The sequence below is a fragment of the Leucoraja erinacea genome, chromosome 7, assembly GCF_028641065.1.
Source record: "Leucoraja erinacea ecotype New England chromosome 7, Leri_hhj_1, whole genome shotgun sequence".
In the NCBI taxonomy this organism is placed as follows: domain Eukaryota; kingdom Metazoa; phylum Chordata; class Chondrichthyes; order Rajiformes; family Rajidae; genus Leucoraja; species Leucoraja erinaceus.
Genome location: NC_073383.1, coordinates 20,273,613 through 20,294,668, shown reverse-complemented (window position 1 = coordinate 20,294,668; position 21,056 = coordinate 20,273,613). Strand labels below are relative to the sequence as shown.

At 40.1% G+C, this 21,056-nt stretch overlaps 1 protein-coding gene across 1 annotated transcript in view; it reads right to left on the bottom strand.

The window, feature by feature from the left end:
* The window catches only part of ttn.1 (titin, tandem duplicate 1), a 323,332-nt gene that overhangs the window by 27,381 nt on the left and 274,895 nt on the right, over positions 1 to 21,056 (bottom strand). Inside the window, 6 exon segments of the mRNA XM_055637723.1 lie at positions 13 to 309; positions 420 to 722; positions 826 to 1,413; positions 1,561 to 1,857; positions 3,477 to 20,582; positions 20,680 to 20,982. Coding sequence (XP_055493698.1) covers positions 13 to 309; positions 420 to 722; positions 826 to 1,413; positions 1,561 to 1,857; positions 3,477 to 20,582; positions 20,680 to 20,982 — 18,894 coding nt within the window.

Genomic DNA, 21,056 nt, shown 5'->3' with positions numbered 1-21,056 from the left:
CAAAACAGTTACCAATGGTATCACGGCAGGTTACAGGTCCAACAACCTCAGACGGATTACTTATTGAACCAATAGCATTCTTCGCAAATACACGGAATTCGTACTGTGCATCTTGAGTCAAGCCTGATACAGTGAAATGAGTCTCAATAACATTTGTAAAGCTGGCCTTTGTCCATCTCCCATTTGGCAAATCATGTTTTTCAACAATGTATCCGGTAATCTTGCTGCCACCATCATAAGATGGTTTTTTCCAGCTGAGGCTTACAGAGGTCTTTGAAACATCTGTTACACGTACATTTGTCGGGAACTCTGAAAGACAAACATGAAAGAGATTTATTTATCTGATTATATTTACAAATACTAGTTTATCACTACATTGAAATGAAAAGAACCAAATCACAATTTCAGTGAATACCAACCGCAAGCATCAATTGCTAGAACTTGATCAGAAGGATGGCTGACTTTTCCAACGCCTGCAGCATTTACTGCATATACACGGAATTCATAGATAAGTCCACCACTGATAGATGTGACCTTGAAGTGTGTTGTACGGATCATAATCTTGTTAACTCTCTGCCATAAAATGCTATTCCTGTCCTTCATTTCTAAATGATAACCAGTCACTTGGTTACCACCATCAGAAACAGGCTCATTCCAACCGACTGTTATACTTTCTCTGGTGACATTAGTAACCCATGGGGTTGATGGAGGACCAGGTGTTGCTGAAAAATACAGGGAATATAGAGTTAGCATTGTGAGCAGATGAAGATTAACAATATTATTTGCTAAGATGAATAGTCATGCAAACAAGAGCAAACAACTTACTATATGGCAACTTGACTGTTACACAAGTGGAGTCAATATGATCACTGATTCCATAACGGTTCTCAGCTTTGATGCGGAACTGGTATTCCTCTCCAGTAGTCAGCTTCATGACTTTGATTAAACTTCTTGCTGCAGCAGCAGATACTTCTGACCAAGCAGCTGTGCTGGTTTCTCTTTTCAAAACAATGTAATTTGTTACCTGACTGCCACCATCATATGTTGGTGGTTGCCATCTCAATGCCACGCTATTTTCAGTAACATCACTAATGTTTACAGGGCCCACTGGAGGGCCAGGCCTGTCCAGCACTACGATATTAATGAATGACTTTGTTGTTCCACTGGAGTTAGAAGCAGTAATTTCGTAGTGACCAGAGTCACTGGCAACACTTTCTTTCAAGTTCACAATCATGCTTTCTGCAGTCATTTCAGTGTTAAATCGCATGGATGACTTCACACAAATGCCATCTTTGGACCAAGATATGTTAGGCTGTGGCTTGCCAGAAATTGGGATTTCAAATTTTAGGTTGGATCCAGCTCGAACATAAACAGTGTTGCGTGGGTAGTTCTTCATGTCAATTTCGGGTGATTCTGAAAATAATTTGAAAAAATATATAGTATTCTTGATTCAATGAATAAATCCTCAAGCTCAAAGTGCTATTGAACTAAACGTGACCAACATTAATTAGAGATACTCACACTACAGATTGTTATCATTATAATATGAAAAATAATTACCAAGTTGTTCTTTAACTGTTATTGGTAGAACCATTTCCTTTGGGTCACTTAGGCCAGCCTGGTTTTCAGCAGAAACTCTAAAGAAATAGTCAGCATTTTGTTTCAAACCATGTATAACATGATATGTAGTCTTCACAACAGCACATTTAATCCACTTTTGTTGGCCTTTTTCAAGAGCTTCTATAAAATAGCTTGTGATCCTACTGCCTCCATCATGTTCAGGCTTTGACCATGCAAGTGAAACGCTATCTTTGGTGACATTTGTTACTCCAAGTCGCTCAGGTGGGCTTGGTTTCTCTGAAAAAAAGTATAATACATTTTTAAAGCATATTAAGAATAATGAAAATAAAAATGTCAAAATATTCTTTAACTGAATTTTGGCCATGTGCTTTGGCTTCTCTACTTAAATCAAAATATTTACTTCCTCCATGTTATTTACACTGTGTAATAACTTGATATCTCAATTTAATGAGTTGGTAAAGACTGAGAGGGTATCATATTAGGAATGAGAAAAGAGAATCTCCCCCAGACTAAAACATATGTATCCTTAAGCCTATGTAAAAAGGTATTGGTGAACCTCTGTAAAGCACTGATTTTGCCATAACTACAGTATTCAGTACAAGGGGAAGAACGTGAAATTGCCAGAGATGGTGCAGAAAAAAATCAGTAGAGAGGATGTGGGAACTTAGTTGATAATAGCTAGACTTGAGAAGCTAACTTTTTTCCCCTTCGAACACTGAAGGCAGAGAGGTTATTTAATGGAGGTATTCAAAATTGTTATGGGCTCAGGTAAAATGAATGAATCAGAAATATTTCCATTGGTTGAAGAATTGACAACCAGATTTACAGTGATTAGTGAAAGAACTAGGGATGACATTGGGAAAAGCGTGTTCACAATGTGATTTGTCACAACCTGCATTTCACTTTCAAACCGGCATTGGAAAGCTATTTGACAGAGAGATAAATTGCTGGGAAAAAAGTTGGATTTGCCATGGATGTGCATGCAAATAGCCGGCACACATTTATTGGGCCTAATAGTCATCTTCAAAGTTGCAATAAGTCTGATTCTATATCCTATCGCTGAAACGGAGCAGAACATATATTCTGATGAGGTCAGCCATTTAAGGAAATGTCTCTGGCAGTACAAAACATTATATCCCTTACAGAAATAAATTGGAATCCTCATGCCCGAATCAGCCCTCTCTTTGAAGCTATGTATCATAACTATAGAGTCAGTGAAAGACTGCTCCAATCTTGGTAATTGAATGGAAACTGGGATTGATTGAATACCACCAACTATTTTTTGTTCAAGAAATTGGTAAAACATTGGTGCTGTGTCAGAAGCAGGAGAGGTGTACTGATTAATGTCCCAATCTCAGCACCCTCTTTTGCATTTTGCTTTTGCACCCATTTTGCATCCTCCCAATCACTAGGTTGATCTTCCTCTTTCCTTTCAGGATTACTTTGAGCATAAATGGAATGTGATTCATTTTCTTCAGGCAGGCAGGCTGTTTGTGGAGGCTCACCAAATACTGACAGATCACCAATTACAATTAATGAGATCCAATGCATAGTTTTTGATTGCTTTTGCCACTTAGTCCTACAAATATTGAGGCCACATTAGCACATTCACAGCTGAAACTCAGTATGGGCTGATTATTTTTTTAACCCCTATTGATCACTACAATAATTGTTCTATGTCATATTTATATTTAAGGAAGTTGCTATTTTTTTCATTTATCAGATCATTCATTGTAATCTTGCAATGACTTCATGGAAAAAGCTAAGTTAAAATGTGCAAAATTACACAAAAATTCCATTGCTAATTCTAAAGAACGTTATGCGATTATGCCACAATACATTGTTCAATAACGTAATTAAAATATTAAAGTGGCAATAATAAATGGATAAATTACCTGTTATTTTAACTCCTTCCTTGGCCTCAACAGGTACGCCAATGCCAAACTCATTTTCTCCCCGGACACGGAAATAGTAAATGCCTCCTTCTTGCAAGTCACTGACTTTGTAAGTAAGTCTCTGACAGTTGTTTGTCACAGTGACCCATGCCTTCTTACTAGCTTCATGCTTTTCAATATGATATGTCTTCACACGAGCACCTCCTTCATTTTCTGGAACATCCCAGGCCAGTGTTACAGATTCTTTGGTAACTTCTTTGACAGTAATAGCACCAGGAGGTCCAGGTGAATCCAGAACTTTGACAACCATTGTCAGTGTGGCAGTGGCTAAGACGTTCTGCAATGTTACTGTGTATTTACCACAGTCATTCCTTGTTGCTTTTTCGATTGTCAGCGATGTTTTTGTATCACTAGTCTCTATATTTCCTCTTACCCGGAGATCTACATCAGTTTTGCTCCACATAACATTAGGTACTGGCTTTCCGCTAAAAGGTACAGTTAATGTAAAGGAACTTCCAGCCTTGACAATCAACGTTTTACGCATTTCATTATCAACATCAAATGCAGGTTCCTCTTCTCTTTCTTTAGCAATTTGTGGCTCTGATATTTCACTTGGATCACTGGCACCAACTTTGTTAATGGATCTTATACAGAAAAGATACTCTGCTCCAGATGTAAGTCCATGCACCGTATACTCAGTGCCCTTCAAATTCTGAACTGCGGTAGTCCATTCAGTGTCATCAGACATTTTATACTCTACATTGTATCCCGTCACTGGTGATCCACCGTCAAACAATGGCTTTTTCCAGCTAACAGTAATGCTTGCCTTTGTTGAATCAATAATTTTTGGTCTGGATGGTGGAGAAGGTAAGAAAACTGGATCTTTTGCACAGACCAACGTTGATGGTTCACTTGGAAGACTGAGTCCTGCAGCATTTTCTGCATAAACACGATATTCATATTCAGCACCTTCACGAAGTCCTGCTGCTTTTACTCTTAGATCATACACAGGTTTCTTAGTGACTCGAGTCCAGCGTAAACCTGTCTTTTCACGCTTCTCAATAACATATCCAGCAATTGAATTTCCACCATCACTCTCAGGTCTTCCCCAGCAGATAGTCATAGAATTCTTTGTGACATTGCTAATTTCAATTGATTTTGGTGCACTGGGAACTGTGAATGGATCTACAGCTTTTACAGGTTCACTCTCCAAGACTTCACCGACTCCAAACTTGTTGACTCCCATTACTCTGAAAACATACTCATTGCCTGGAAGCAGTTTAGTTACCTTACAAGATGTTGTAGGTGAGTTATCCGTTATGCATGTCCAAGCAAGACGACTTGTTTCTCGTTTTTCTACAATATAGTGATCAATTTCTGCTCCTCCATTCTCTTGAGGTGGTGCCCATGACAATGAACACTTTTCAGATGTGCAGCCAGTTATTTCCAAAGGACCAGCGGGTGGGCCTGGTCTGTCCAGTACCTTACAGTTAACAGCTAGGGATCTTGTTCCTGCTACATTCTGCAATGTTATGACATATTGTCCTGAGTCTCTTCTAATGCAGTCCTTAATGACAACTGCAGTGCTGTTGTCCGTTGACTGGATTTCAACTCTAGCATGTCCTTCAAGTTCTTTACCATCCTTTGTCCATGATATCACCGGAAGAGGACGGCCAGCTATATCTGCATTAAACTTAACAGTGTCACCTGCCTTCACAATAATCTCTCTAAATTTGGCATCCATCATAATTCTTGGGGCTTCCATATCATCCTTTACAGTAATGGGCCCTGTTGATTCAGATGGTTCACTGAATAGTCCTGCAGCATTCTTTGCGATAATATGGAACTCATAGCGTTGATCTTCAGTAAGACCAGTAACATCAAAATATGTTTCTTGGATGTTGGTAAAATTACATTTAAGCCAGCGTCCATCAGGTAGCTGCTTGGATTCAATAATATAACCAGTAACTTTAGCACCACCATCATATTCTGGCTTAGTCCAAGAAAGTGAAACAGAGGTTCTGGTAATATTTGTTACGGCGGGTTGACCTGGAGAGTCACATGGATCTCTTGCTGCAACAGTTTCAGAAGCTTTACTGGCTCTGCCAATGCCTGCAATATTTTCTGCATAAACACGGAACTCATATGACAGACCTTCTTCAAGGCCAGTTACTTTCATTTTTGTGTCATTAATTGGACCTCTATTCATCTTCTTCCACAGGATACTGCTTCTTTCTTTGCATTCAAGGTGATATCCAATAATTTTAGAACCTCCATCGAAAACGGGTTCATTCCATTTTACAATCATATAACCTTTGGTGGCATGTGCAACGATAGGAGTTGATGGAGGACCAGGCAGTTTAAATGGATATTCTGCGACAACAGCAGGAGATTCACAAGAGTGGCTTTTACCATATCTGTTTTCTGCATAAACACGGAACTGGTATTCGCTTCTTGTTGTAAGTCCTATGATTTTAATTGATGTTCTTGCTACAGTGGCAGAAACTATTTGCCAGGTTGTTGTTGTGGTGTCTCTCTTTTCAACAATGTAATTGGTAATTTGGCAACCACCGTCATATTCTGGTGCTGTCCAAGATATAACCACATAATCAGAACTAATTTCATCAAGACGAATACAATTTGGTGGTCCCGGTTTGTCAAGAACAATTACATTAATTAAGAAAGATTTTGATCCTATACTATTGGCAACAGTTAGTTCATATTTTCCAACATCTTCCTTTAAGGCTTCTTTGATGGTCAAAAGAGTTGATGTTTTTGTTGTCTGAAAATTTAATCGTGTTGTTTGTCTCAAAGGCTGGCCATCTTTCTTCCATGTCACAGTTGGCAAAGGTCTTCCTCTAAATGGTATATCAATCTTGAGGTCATCACCAGCCTTAACACTGAAACTATTGAAAGGAAGCTCAACAGAGGGTTCAATTTCAATATCTTTTGCAATTACTGGTACTCCTAACTGCCTTGGATCACTCTTTCCCTTCTCATTAACAGCTCGCACAGTAAAGGTGTATTCTTCACCTGAGGTTAATCCTTTCACTGTTGTCTCTAGTGCCTTCACTTGGGCACATGAAATCCATTTTTCACTTCCTTTTGTCTGCATTTCAACAATGTAGGAAGTTATTTTGCTACCTCCATCATGTTCCGGTTTCTCCCAGGTAAGTGTTGCACTATTTCTTGTTACATCTACCAATATCACTTTGCTTGGGGGCAAGGGCACCTCAGATGCTTTAACAGGCTCAGCAGTCTCTGCTGGTAAGCCAATTCCATACTCATTGACTGCCATTACACGGAATAAATAAATCCCCCCTTCTTGTAATGAATCAATTTTGAATGTGTTTTTCATACAATTGTTGGTAACAGCAGCATAAGCTTTCCTAGTAGATTCACGCTTTTCAACAATGTAATTTGTTATTTTAGCTCCACCATCAATAAGAGGTGGTTCCCATGATATAGTTACTGAATCTTTTCTCACTTCTTTTATGTGCAGATTCACAGGACTGCTAGGTGAATCAAGTATTCTGACATTAACGAAAGCAGATTTGCTACCACTGTTATTTTCCAAAGTCAAATTATACTTGCCACTGTGAAATCTGTTAACGTTATCCACCACTAACATGGTGTAGGAGCCTGTAACTTCAATCTGGGCTCTCTCACTTAAAGCACCTTCAACTTTTTCCCATTTTACTTCAGGCTCTGGTCTTCCTTTAATGGGAACAAATAACCTCAAAGTACCACCAGCTCGTACAGACACCACCTTTCTGAGATTAGCATCCAGCTCAATTTCTGGTGCTTCAAGCTTATCAGCTGCAACTACTGTACCAGATATATTAGCAGGTTCGCCTACTCCTTCTGAATTAATGGCGCAGATGCGGATATTATACTCAGTATTCTCCTTCATGTTTGTTACTGTGAAATGTCTTGATTGTACACCTGTTGAAGGCGTGCATGTGATCCAGTCATCAGCATTGATTTCTTTAATCTCCACAGTATAACCCTTAATGTTAGCTCCACCGTCATAAATTGGCTTGCTCCATGCAAGGGATACTGTGGATTTTGTTGTGTCGATCACCTTTGGATTGTTTGGTGGGCCAGGAACATAAATTACATCACAGGCTCTGTAGAAAATGGATGGTTCACTTGTGTCACCTACGCCAGCAGCATTTTCAGCAGACACACGGAATTCATAGAAATGACCTTCTGTTAAGCCAGTAGCTCTAAATCGTAAATCGGTCAACCTCTTCTTATTGCATTTGACCCATCTGATTCCATCTTTGTCTCGCTTCTCCAGTATGTAACCTTCAATTTCAGCTCCACCATCGTCCACAGGATGTCCCCACGTCACAACCATAGAATCTTTCGCAATAGCTGTAACCTCAGGCGTTGTTGGTGCACTTGGGGTATGGTACGGATTTTTAGCCACAACTGGTTCAGATTCCAGCGACTCACCAATTCCATATTTGTTTACTGCCATTACACGGAAAATGTACTCATTACCTGGAAGAAGTTTGGTTACTTTGTGACTAATAGCTTGCACATCAGATGCTACTTGTGTCCATGAAAGTCTGGAAGTTTCTCTCTTCTCAATTATGTAGTGAGAAATATTGGCACCACCATCCTGAGAAGGTGGATTCCAAGCCAGGTAGCACTTTTCTGCAGTAACACCGGAAACCTTCAAAACACCTTCAGGTGGGCCGGGCCTATCAAGAACCTTAACAGTTATAGGAATAGATTTCTCTCCACCTACGTTACTGAGCTTAAGTATGTAATGTCCTCCATCAGTTCGTATACAATCCTTGACAGTAAGACTAGTTCTTTGAATGCTGGATTTAATCTCCATTCTTGCAACATTTATATCAATATCTTTGCCATCTTTGATCCATGCTACATCAGGGATAGGTTTACCATGGATGTCAGCATCCAATACAAAGGTGTCTCCTGCATTAACAATAATTATATCTTTGTACTTGGGGTCCATGGAAACCCTTGGAGCTTCAATTTCATCTCTCGCTGTAATTGGTCCAGAGCTTTCAGATGGTTCACTGAAAATACCAGCTGCATTTCTCGCAAGTACTCTAAATTCATATCTTGCATCTTCAGTTAATCCAGAAACTGTGAATTCAGTTTCAATAATGTTTGTAAAACTAGCTTTTATCCAGCGACCATCAGGAAGATCTTTCTTTTCAACAACATACCCAGTAATTTTGCTTCCACCATCATATTGAGGCTTTTTCCATTGTAGAGTAACATAATTTCTTGTGATGACAACTCCCTCAGGACAGCCAGGTGGATCACAAGGATCACGTGCTACATAACATTCGGACACCTTGCTAAGTTTACCAATGCCAACAATATTCTCTGCAGACACTCTGAATTCATATTCAATACCTTCTTCCAGGTTATTACACTTGTATTGTGTATCCTGAAGAATGGTCTTGTTTAATTTTGTCCAGAGAATACTGTTTCTTTCTTTGCGTTCAAGGTGGTAACCTAATATTTTACTTCCACCATCAATCACTGGTTCATTCCATTGCACGTGCATATTGTCTTTTGTGGCAGATGACACAAATGGAGTTCCTGGTGGTCCGGGTAATTTGTACGGGTACTGTGCTATTACTGCTGTAGAATCCAAAGATGAACTATTTCCATATCTATTTTCAGCAAAGATTCTGAATTGATATTCAGATCCTGTGGTAAGTTTAGTGATTTTAATCGTTGTCCGTGCCACAGTTGCAGACACCAGGTTCCATGTAACTGTAGTTGTGTCCCGTTTCTCAACTATGTAATTGTTAATTTGACATCCTCCAGTATATTCAGGTGGATTCCATGATATTACAATGAAATTCGCACTAACTTCATCAAATCTTACAGGTCCAATTGGTGGACCTGGTTTATCAAGCACGATAATGCCAATTTCTTCTGTTACTGTTCCGCCAGCATTTGTAGCACTTACTGAATACTTCCCATAGTCATCTCTGTGACTTTCTTTTATAAGAAGGGTTGTAGCTGTTTCTCCATCTTCAACATTAACTCTTGTTGTTTGTTTTAGTGTCTGCCCATCTTTCATCCATACAATCTTGGGTTTTGGACGGCCAATAAATGGAACTTCAATCTTCAGAGTTTCCCCGGCTTGAACACTATACGTGTTGAATAAGAGCTTAAATTCTGGTGCTATACTTTGATCTTTGGCTATCACTGGCACAGCCAACAGTCTAGGGTCACTTTTTCCTTTCTCGTTGAAAGCAATCACACGGAACAGATATTCTTGCCCTGAACTGAGACCAGAAACAACTGCATCGCAAGTTTTGGATTGGGTAGCAACACCCCACTTCTCCGATCCTTTAGGTTGCATTTCAACCAAGTATCCCATGATTCTGCTACCTCCATCATGGTCAGGTTTCTCCCAAATAAGTGACACAGTCTTTTGAGTGACATCGACAAGGGTGATCTTTCCTGGTGGTAAAGGTGGTTCAGAAGCCTTTACAGCATCCACAGTTTCAACAGGTACACCAACACCAAACTCATTTTCTGCCATTACTCGGAAATAATAAATAGCTCCTTCAGCTAGATTCTCAATTTTGAGATTGCATTTACTACATTTAGTGGTTACATTAGCATAGGCTTTTCTTGTTGCTTCTCGCTTATCAATAATGTAATTCTTAACCTTTGCACCTCCATCAATAATGGGTGGTTCCCATACTAGTGTAACTGATTCTTTCCTTATCTCCTTTACAGTTAAATGTTGTGGAGCTCCAGGTGTGTCAAGGACTTTTACGATAACAAATGCAGATTTAGTAAGACTGCTGTTTATCAAAGTCAGGATATATTTGCCAGCATCACTTCTATCACAGTTATCTATTGTTAATTGAGTATAACTCAGGCTCTTTTCTATTTGAGACTTTTCAGATAGCTCACCCTCTTCCTTAGACCAAGTGATCTCAGGTGTTGGTCTCCCTTTAAATGGTACGAAGATTCTGATAGTATTGCCAGCTCTTATTGTGATTCCTTTTCTTAACTCTGCTGTGAGTTCAATTTCTGGTGGTTCAAGTTTATCTTCAGTTTTAACCATACCAGGAACTTGTGCTGGCTCTCCAACTCCAATCTTATTGATGGCACATACTTGAATATTGTATTCCTGATGTTCAATAAGTTTTCCAATTTCAAGGCGAGTCACTTGGAGTCCAGTCTGTGGTGTGCACATTGTCCAGTCTTCCTCGTCTGCTTTACGGATTTCCACTATGTATCCTTGAATGTCACTGCCACCATCATAAATTGGCTTGCCCCATATAAGCATAATAGAATCTTTTGTTGTATCTGCAACGCGAGGATTTGATGGTGGCCCAGGCTTGTAAATTGGATCACACGCTTTATAGAAATTTGTTGGATGGCTTGGTTCACCAAATGCAGCGGCATTTTCAGCAGTTACCCTAAATTCATAATCATGGTCCTCTGCGAGACCTGTGACTCTGAAACGCAAATCTGTTATGTTATGTTTGTTGCACTTTGTCCACCTGATTCCAGCCTTATCCCTCTTCTCCAGGACATAACCAATAATTTCACTGCCACCATTGTCATCTGGTCTATTCCAGCAGATAGTCATCGAGTCTCTTGCAATATTAGTTACTTCCAAAGATTTTGGTGGACCAGGAGGTACAAATGGATTCTTCATCACAATGGGTTCAGACTCCAAGGGCTCACCAACACCAAACTTGTTCACAGCCATTATTCGGAAGATATATTCATTACCTTCCAGGAGCTTGGTAACTTTATGCATTGTAGCTTTGACATCTGATGTCACAACAGTCCAAGCCAGGTGACTAGTTTCCCTTTTCTCAATAATATAATGTGCAATATCACTTCCACCATCATGTTCTGGTGGGCCCCAGGATAATGAACACTTTTCAATGGTGACGCCAGTTACTCGGATTGGACCTGTTGGAGGTCCTGGTCTGTCCAAAACTTTTACATTGATTGAAACAGATTTTGTACCAGCCACATTTGAGGCTTGAAGTATATACTGTCCACCATCTACTCTGATCGCATCTTTAACTAGAAGTAAAGCTTTAAAATCAGTATTTTTGACCTCAAGTCTTGCTGACTCTTCAACTTCTTTTTCACCTTTGATCCACTGTAAAATGGGCAATGGTTTGCCATGAACATCAGCATCTAACTTAAATGTTTCACCTGCATGAACCACTATTGTATCTTTGTATTTTGGATCCATGGATATTCTAGGTAGCTCAACTTCATCCTTTGCAGTAATTGGCCCAGTGTTGTCAGATGGTTTACTAAATGTACCAGCAGCATTCTTGGCAATTACCCTGAAGTCATACCTGTCATCTTCAGTGAGACCAGTTACAGTGTATTGGGTTTCAATTATGTTTGTAAAGCTTGCCTTCATCCAGCGACCCTCGGGTAAGTCACGTTTCTCTACAATATATCCAGTAATGACGCTGCCTCCATCATATTCTGGTTTTGTCCACTGAAGAGTTATTGAATTTCTTGTTACAATAATTGCTTCCGGGCAACCTGGAGGATCGCATGGATCACGAGCAACATAGCATTCTGAAACTTTGCTGGGTTTTCCAATACCAACAATATTTTCAGCATATACTTTAAATTCGTATTCAATGCCTTCTTCAAGTCCTGTAGTTTTAAGTCTTGTATCCTGTATTATAGTCCTATTGACTTTTGTCCAGAGAATACTGTTTCTTTCTTTACGTTCGAGGTGATAACCAAGGACTTTACTACCTCCATCATTAATTGGTTCATGCCACTGGACAGCCATGCTATCTTTACTAGCAGTTGCTACAAATGGTGTACCTGGTGGACCAGGCTCTTTAAAGGGATACTGTGCTAAAATTGTCCCAGAATCCAAAGCAAAACTTCTACCGTACCTATTTTCAGCAAATATTCTAAACTGATATTCGGCTCCAGTTTTAAGTTTGTTTATCTTCAGACTTGTTCTAGCAACTGTAGCTGAAACAATGTCCCAGTTTGTGGTAGTCGTATCTCTCTTCTCAACGGCGTAGTTAGTTATCTGGCAGCCACCAGTAAAGCTTGGAGGATCCCATGAAATTGTGATGCTTTCAGCACTAACTGCATCAAGTCTTACAGGGCCACTTGGTGGGCCAGGTTTATCAAGTGCTATTATTTCAATGGATGCTGCTTTTTGGCCAACAACATTAGCCACAGTGATGGTATATAATCCATGATCATCTCGAATTGATTCCTTAATGCTGAGTACCGTACTATTGTCAGAGTCAACAACATTGACTCTGGTCGTCTGCCTGAGTGGCTGACCATCCTTTATCCAAGTAATGTTCGGTTTAGGACGTCCAGATATAGGAATTTCAATTTTTAGGTCTTGCCCTACCAGAACACTGTAACTACTAAATGTTGGTCTGACATCTGGTTCAATCACAAGATCTTTCGCAACCACTGGCACTGCAAGAGTTCTTGGGTCACTCTTCCCCTTTTCATTCACTGCTACGACTCGGAACACATATTCCTCCCCTTGGGCCAAGTTACTAATTGTCGCCTCAAGTGCCTTTACATGAGCACAAGCTGACCACTTTTCGCTACCTTTCGTTTGCATTTCCACAATGTACTGGATAATTCTGCTACCGCCATCATGTTCTGGCTTTTCCCACGCAAGGGACACACAGTTCCTTGTTACATCAATCACTGTTATTTTTCCCGGAGGCTGTGGCACTTCAGATACTTTAACTGGGTCAATCGTTTCTGCAGGCAATCCAATTCCATGTTCATTTTCAGCTGTTACTCTAAAGTAATAATTGCAACCTTCTTGAAGTTGTTCTATCTTAAAAGACGTCTTGTGGCAATTCGTGGTAACAGCCGAGTATGCCTTCCTTGTAGATTCTCGCTTTTCAACAATAAAATTTTTAACTTTGGCACCTCCATCCAACAGAGGATGTTCCCAGGATAAAGTGACACTATCTTTTGTTATTTCTTTGATTTTAAGATTTATTGGTGGGCTTGGTGTATCAAGGACTCTCACATTAACAAAGGCAGATTTTGTTCCGCTACTATTTTCCAAATTTAATATGTATTTGCCCGAGTCATATCTGTTAACATTATCAATGACAAGTAATGTATAACTATCAGAAACTTCAATCTGTGCAGTGTCTCTTATTTCACCATCAGCTTTGGACCATTTTACTTCTGGAGTAGGCCGGCCTCGAATGGGAACAAATAATCTCAAAGAACAACTGGCTCTGACATTAATAATCTTCCTTAGATCTGCATCAAGGTCAAGATCTGGGACTTCTAACTTATCTTCCAAAAGAACAGTGCCAGGAAAGTCAGAGTGTTCACCAACTCCAGCCTTATTGATAGCACAGACACGGAACTTGTATTCATGTTTTTCCTGCAATTTATCCACTTCAAATCTGGTCTGCATAATCCCACTTGCTGCTGTGCACATTGTCCATTCATCAACACTTACATCACACATCTCTACAATGTATCCTTGGATTTCACAGCCGCCATCATAAATAGGTTTTCCCCATGAAAGGAAGACAGAAGATTTTGTAAAGTCAATTACTTTAGGATTGTTAGGTGGTCCAGGTTTGTAGATGGGGTCAGATGCCTTATAGAAGATAGAGCATGGACTTAGTTCACTGACACCAGCAGCATTCTCAGCAGATACTCTAAACTCATAATTATGGTTTTCAATAAGTCCAGTAGCCCTGAAACGTAGTTCACTAATCAGCCGTTTGTTACACCTTGTCCATCGTATGCCTTCCTTGTCACGTTTTTCCAAAATATAACCTTGAATTTCACTACCGCCATCAGATGCTGGTCTGCCCCATGCAACTACCATTGAATCCTTTGTGATAGCAGTAACCTCTGGTGCCATTGGTGCATCAGGGCAAACAAATGGATTCTTTGCTATTACAGGGCTAGATTCAAGTGATTCACCTACACCATACTTGTTTACACCCATAATACGGAAGATATATTCATTTCCTTCCAGAAGTTTGGTAACTTTGCAACTTAAAGTTTGTACATTAGCATCAACAACTGTCCAGACTAAACGACTTGTTTCTCTTTTCTCAACAACATAATGTGAAACGTCACTACCACCATCCTGTAATGGTGGCTTCCAGCTTAATGTGCACTTCTCGGCAGTGACTCCACTGACAATAATTGGCCCTTCTGGTGGTCCTGGTTTGTCAAGCACCTTCACATTAACAGTTACAGACTTCTGACCAGCTACATTCTTTACCAAAAGGGTGTAGGGGCCACTGTCTACACGGATGGCTTCCTTCACAGACAGGTGTGTATTAAAGTCAGTACTTCTGATTTCAAGCCTAGCTGTATTTGCAAGTTCGTGGTCTCCTTTCATCCATTGAATTGTAGGTATTGGTTTACCATATACATCAGCTTCAATTTTGAATGATTGATCTGCATGCACTACAATAACATCCTTATATTGTGGATCCATGCTAATTCGTGGTGGGTCTACTTCATCTCGAACAGTGATTGGACCAGTGGATTCAGAAGGTTCACTGAAAACACTCGCTGCATTTCTTGCTATTACTCTGAACTCATACCTTTGGTCCTCTGTTAAGCCAGTTACTGCAAACTGTGTATCAATGACATTAGTGAAGCTTGCCTTCATCCAGCGACCATCAGGAAGTTCTTTCTTTTCAACGATGTAGCCAGTGATTTTACTGCCACCATCATATTCTGGCTTCGTCCACTGCAGTGTCACTGAATTTCTAGTCACAATTATAGCTTCAGGACGACCTGGCGGATCGCAAGGGTCTCTAGCTGCAACACATTCAGATACTTTACTTGGTTTTCCAATGCCAACAATGTTCTCAGCAGATACTCTATATTCATATTCAATGCCTTCTTCGAGATTCGTGGTTTTGAATTTAGTATCGGAAATAATTGTTTTATTCAGCTTCATCCATAAAATGCTGTTTCTTTCTTTGCGTTCAAGATGGTAACCTAAAATCTTACTGCCACCATCATTGACAGGTTCATTCCATTGTACTACCATACTGTCCTTCGTGACATTTGTTAAGAATGGAGTACCAGGTGGGCCTGGAGCCTTGTAAGGATATTGCGCAACGACAGATTCAGAAATAAGATAACTGCTCTTTCCATATCTATTTTCAGCTGCAATTCTAAACTGATATTCGGTACCGGTCTTTAAACGTGCAGCTTTGATTGTTGTACGGGCAACAGTGGCAGAAACCATCTGCCAGGTAGTGGTTGAAGTGTCTCTTTTCTCAACAATGTAATTACTGATCTGACAGCCACCATCATATTCTGGTGGTTTCCACGATATTGAGATATGATCTGCAGTAACATCGTCAATGACAACTGGTCCAGCTGGAGGTCCAGGCTTGTCTAAAACAATAATGCTAAGATCTTCAGATACTTCACCAGCACAATTTATAAGTTTCACATTATACCGCCCAACATCTTCACGACAGGCTTCCTTAATGCAAAGAACTGTTTTATTATCTTTGCTTTCAGCATTAATTCGTGTTGTCTGTTTTAATGTTTGATTATCTTTCAGCCAAGAGACTGTTGGCTTAGGTCGTCCGATAAATGGTACATCGACTTTCAAGTCTTCTCCTGCTAGGACACTGAAGGTGGTGAACAAAAGCTTAAAAGCAGGGGCAATCAGAAGATCCTTTGCAATTACTGGAACTCCCAGTTGTCGGGGATCACTGATACCTTTCTCATTTTGTGCCGATACTCGTAACATATACTCTTCACCCTGCGTCAGCCCTGTTATTGTGGCTTCAGTTACTTTCACAGTAGTGCATATTGTCCATTTTTCACTTCCCTTGCTTTGCATTTCCACAATGTATCCTAAAATTCTGCTGCCTCCATCATGTTCTGGTTTCTCCCATGTCAAAACTGCACTGTTTCTTGTTACATCCACAAGTGTTACTTTGCCTGGTGGAAGTGGTCGCTCGGATACTTTAACTGATTCAGTTGTCTCAACAGGCAGACCTATGCCATATTCATTTTCAGCAAGAATACGGAAGTAGTAGTTACATCCTTCATGTAAGTGATCCACCTTCCAACTTGTCTTATGGCAGTTGGCATTCACTGTAGAATATGCTTTTCTTGTTGACTCTCTTTTCTCCACTATGTAGTTTTTAATCTTGGAGCCGCCATCAATAAGAGGAGGTTCCCATGTAATTGTAACAGAGTCTTTGGAAATTTCCTTAATTTTGAGATTTTGTGCTGGCCCTGGGGTATCCAAAACTCTAACATTGACAAAAGCCTTCTTGCTGCCACCACTGTTCTCCACTGTCAGGATATATTTGCCACTATCAAATCTATTAACATTGGGAATGACAAGGAGTGAGTAAGAGCTTGTATTCTCAATTGAAGCCCTGTCTAGGGGTTCCCCATTTTCTCTTGCCCATTTAATCTCAGGAGCTGGTCTTCCTTTAATTGTAACAAATAATCTCAACGTGCAGCAAGCTCTTATAGACACCACCTTGCGCAAATCTGCATCAAGCTCAATCTCAGGAGGCAATAATCTATCTTCAGCTTTAGCTGTTCCAGGTATATGTGCAGGTTCTCCAATGCCTTCAGAGTTGATAGCATAGATTCGAATTTTGTACTCTTGGTTTTCTTTTAAACCTATGATTGTAAATGACGTGGCCTTCAGTCCACTTTGTGGGGTTACAACTGTCCATTCATCTTCTTCAGGCAGACATGTTTCTACCATGTAACCTGTGATTTCCGAGCCACCATCGTAAATAGGTTTATTCCATGCAATAGTGATTGAAGATCTGGTGGTGTCTAGCACTCTGGGGTTACCTGGGGGCCCAGGTTTGAATACGGTGTCACATGCTTTGTAGAATGGGCTTGTTGAACTAGGTTGACTTAAACCAGCAGCATTTTCAGCCTGGATCCTGTATTCATATTCGTGCCCTTCTGTGAGTTTACCAACTTTGTATCGGAAATCAGTAACTATCCTTTTGGTGCATTTAACCCATCGCATTCCTGCCTTGTCACGTCTTTCAATAATATAGTTTGTGATTTCACTTCCACCATTAGAATCAGGATGTCCCCAGCAAACCACCATTGAATCCTTTGTAATTGCTGTAACTTCAGGGTTCTTTGGTGGGCTAGGTGGTACAAATGGATTAACAGCAAGAACAGGATCCGATTCTAATGGTTCACCAATTCCATATTTATTAACGGCCATTACACGGAAAATGTATTCGTTTCCTTGCAGAAGTTTGGTTATTTTTAACTTATTTACTTGAACATCTGTAGCCACATTTGTCCAAGCAAGTCTACTGGTTTCACGTTTTTCAACGATGTAATATTCAATCTTTGCTCCCCCATCATCTGGTGGTGGTAACCATGATATCACACATTTTTCAACTGTAACATCTGAAATTGCAATAGGCCCTTCAGGTGGTCCTGGTCTGTCCAAAATTTTGACATTAAACACATGTTGTGCTGATCCTCCTGGATTGGATGCAGTGAGTGTATAAGCACCACCATCTCTTCTCACACTATCTTTATGGATCAGTGCAGTAGAGAAATCGGTCATCCTTACTTCCACTTTTCCTGTTTCTTCAAGATCATTTCCACCTTTTGTCCAAACCATGGTTGGTGGAGGTTGTCCTCTAACATCAGCCTCAAGTTTAAATATTTCACCAGCTTTCAACAGTAAAACACTCTTGAATTTGGCATCGACCAGTATTTTGGGTTCTTCAATGTCATCTCTGCATATTATTGCATCTGTAGGCTCAGATGGTTTGCTTACTGCACCAGCAGCATTTCGAGCTACTATGCGGAATTCATATGTATCACCTTCATTGAGACCACTGATGGTAAACATAGTCTCTAATACATTGCTGAAGTTTGCCTTAAGCCAGCGACCTTTCGGTAAATCCCTTTTTTCCACTGTGTAACCAGTTATCTTGAAGCCTCCATCAAATTCTGGTTTTGTCCATACGAGTGTAATTGAATGCCTTGTAATATTGATTGGAACTGGCTTACCAGGAGGATCAATAGGGTCTAATGCATAAACTGGTTCTGATGCTTTACTTGGTTTACCTTTGCCAGCCATGTTTTCTGCTACAACACGGAATTCATATGCAATGCCATCAGTCAGCCCAGATGATTTAAATGTGGTAACTAACACCAAAGCCTTGCTTATAGTTTGCCAAAGAATACTGTTTCTTTCCTTTCTTTCAATGTGATATCCTAAAATGCGACTTCCTCCATCAGAAACTGGATCATTCCAGGTGATTGTCATTGAGTCCTTATTAACAGCAATAACTTGTGGAGTTCCAGGAGGTCCTGGCACTTTAAATGGATATGTTGCAACAACTGCCTCTGAGGCAATTGCAGGACCAGTACCATATCTATTTTGAGCCTTAATTCGGAACTGATACTCAGTTCCAGTAGTAAGGTGAGCAGCTTTAAATGTTGTACGTATCACGGTAGCCGCTTTCTCTATCCAAGTTGTGCTGTTGGTTTCACGCATTTCAACAATGTAATTGTTGATAGGCACACCACCATCACTTTCAGGAGGCTCCCAGGACATCAAAATATAATCAGATGAAATTTCGTCAAATTTAATTGGACCTTTGGGTGGGCCAGGTATGTCATGAACTTGAACAGTGATGATATCACTCACTTCACCTAGTACATTCACAGCTGTCAATGTAAATTTGCCACTGTCACTTCTCACGCATTCATTAATGTTCAGAATGGTTGAATTTGCTGTACTTTCAACATTCACTCTCTGTGTTTGCTTCATAGCCTGGCCATCCTTTTTCCATGTGACTGTTGGATGTGGTCGACCAAGGACTGGAACGTCAACTTTGATATTATCCCCAGCTCTTGCAATCACTGACTTCTGATAAATGCCACGCAAGTCCAATACTGGAAGCATTGTTTGCTCTTTAACAAGAACCGGTCTGCTTTCTCGTGGCTCACTCGTTCCAGCTGCATTAACTGCCATGACACGGAACGTATACTCTTCATTTTCATTAAGATTCTTTGCAACATAATCTAAAGTCTTCACTTTTGCTAGAGCCAACCATTTTTCAGAATCTTTTTTCTGTGCCTCAAGTACATATCCTGTAATTTTGCTACCACCATCATGTTCTGGTTTTGGCCAAGCTAGGCTAACAGTATGCTTTGTTATATCCATGATATGCAAACGCTCTGGAGGTAATGGGGCTTCAGATGCTTTTAAAGGATCAACAGTCTCAGCTGGCTCACCTATGCCGTATTCATTCTCAGCCATTACTCTGAAATAGTATTGACACCCTTCTGACAAATTGATGATTTTGAGTGAACATTTCTGACAATTAGTTGCAAAGGTAGTGTATGCCTTACGAGTTGATTCGCGTTTTTCTACAATGTAGTTGATTATTTTTGAACCACCATCAATCATTGGCATATCCCACTGCATTGTAATGCTGTCTTTTGTTATTTCTCTGGCTTTGAGGTTTAAAGGTGGTCCTGGTGAATCTAGGACTTTTACATTTACAAAACCACTCTTTTTACCAGCAACATTTTCAAGACACATTGTATACTTTCCAGCATCATATCTGGTGCATTCTGGAATAAGTAGGAATGTGTATGAATCTGTATTTTCTACAGTGGCACGGCCTTTAACAGGGACGTCTCCTTTAAACCATGTGACCTCAGGAGTTGGTCGCCCCTTGATTGGAACGAAAATGCGAATGGTTGTTCCAGCTCTGAGAACAAGAGTTCTTCTTAACTCAGCATCTAACTCAAAATCAGGTCCTGCTTCACGTTCCTTAATTTCAGTGACATCTTCAACTTGTGCAGGCTCGCCCACACCCACTGCATTGAGTGCACTAACTCTAAAGTGATATTTTTCTCCTGACTGAAGATTAGCAACAACAAATTCTGTTATTCGGAGTGCAGTTCCTGTTGTGTCTTTTATCCAGTTTTCATCTCCCTCTTTCTTGTGTTCAACTATATAGCCAATAATGTCAAGGCCACCATCATAATGAGGTCTTCCCCAAGTTAAACTAGCAGTAGTCTTTGTTGTGTCAAGCACTCTTGGGTTAGAAGGAGGTCCGGGCACATCTGTAAGAATAAATGATTTATTTAGATTTAACAATGCCTTGATGCACAGAAATTTTTTAGAAAATACATTTTAAAATAATGTAAATGTAATCCTTACATGCAACATCTTTTGTTAATACTGGTTGTGATGGATCACTTGGTGGACCCAAGCCTGCCTTATTCTCTGCAGTGACACGGAATTCATACTCAGTTTCTTCAGTGAGTCCAGTTGCTTTATGTCGTAGATCCGAGATTGGTTTCTTTGTTACTCTAATCCACCTGAGACCTTTCCTCTCTTTACGTTCCACAATGTACCCTGTGATTTCACTACCACCGTCATTAATTGGTCTCTTCCAGCCAATAGTAACTGTATTCTTAGTAACATTAGTCACCTCAGGCTTGGCAGGCGGACCAGGAGGACCTGAAAGAGGAATATCACAACAGCAGTTTACATTTTTGTCAAGCTAAATACATAAAACTAGTGCAAAGCTTCAG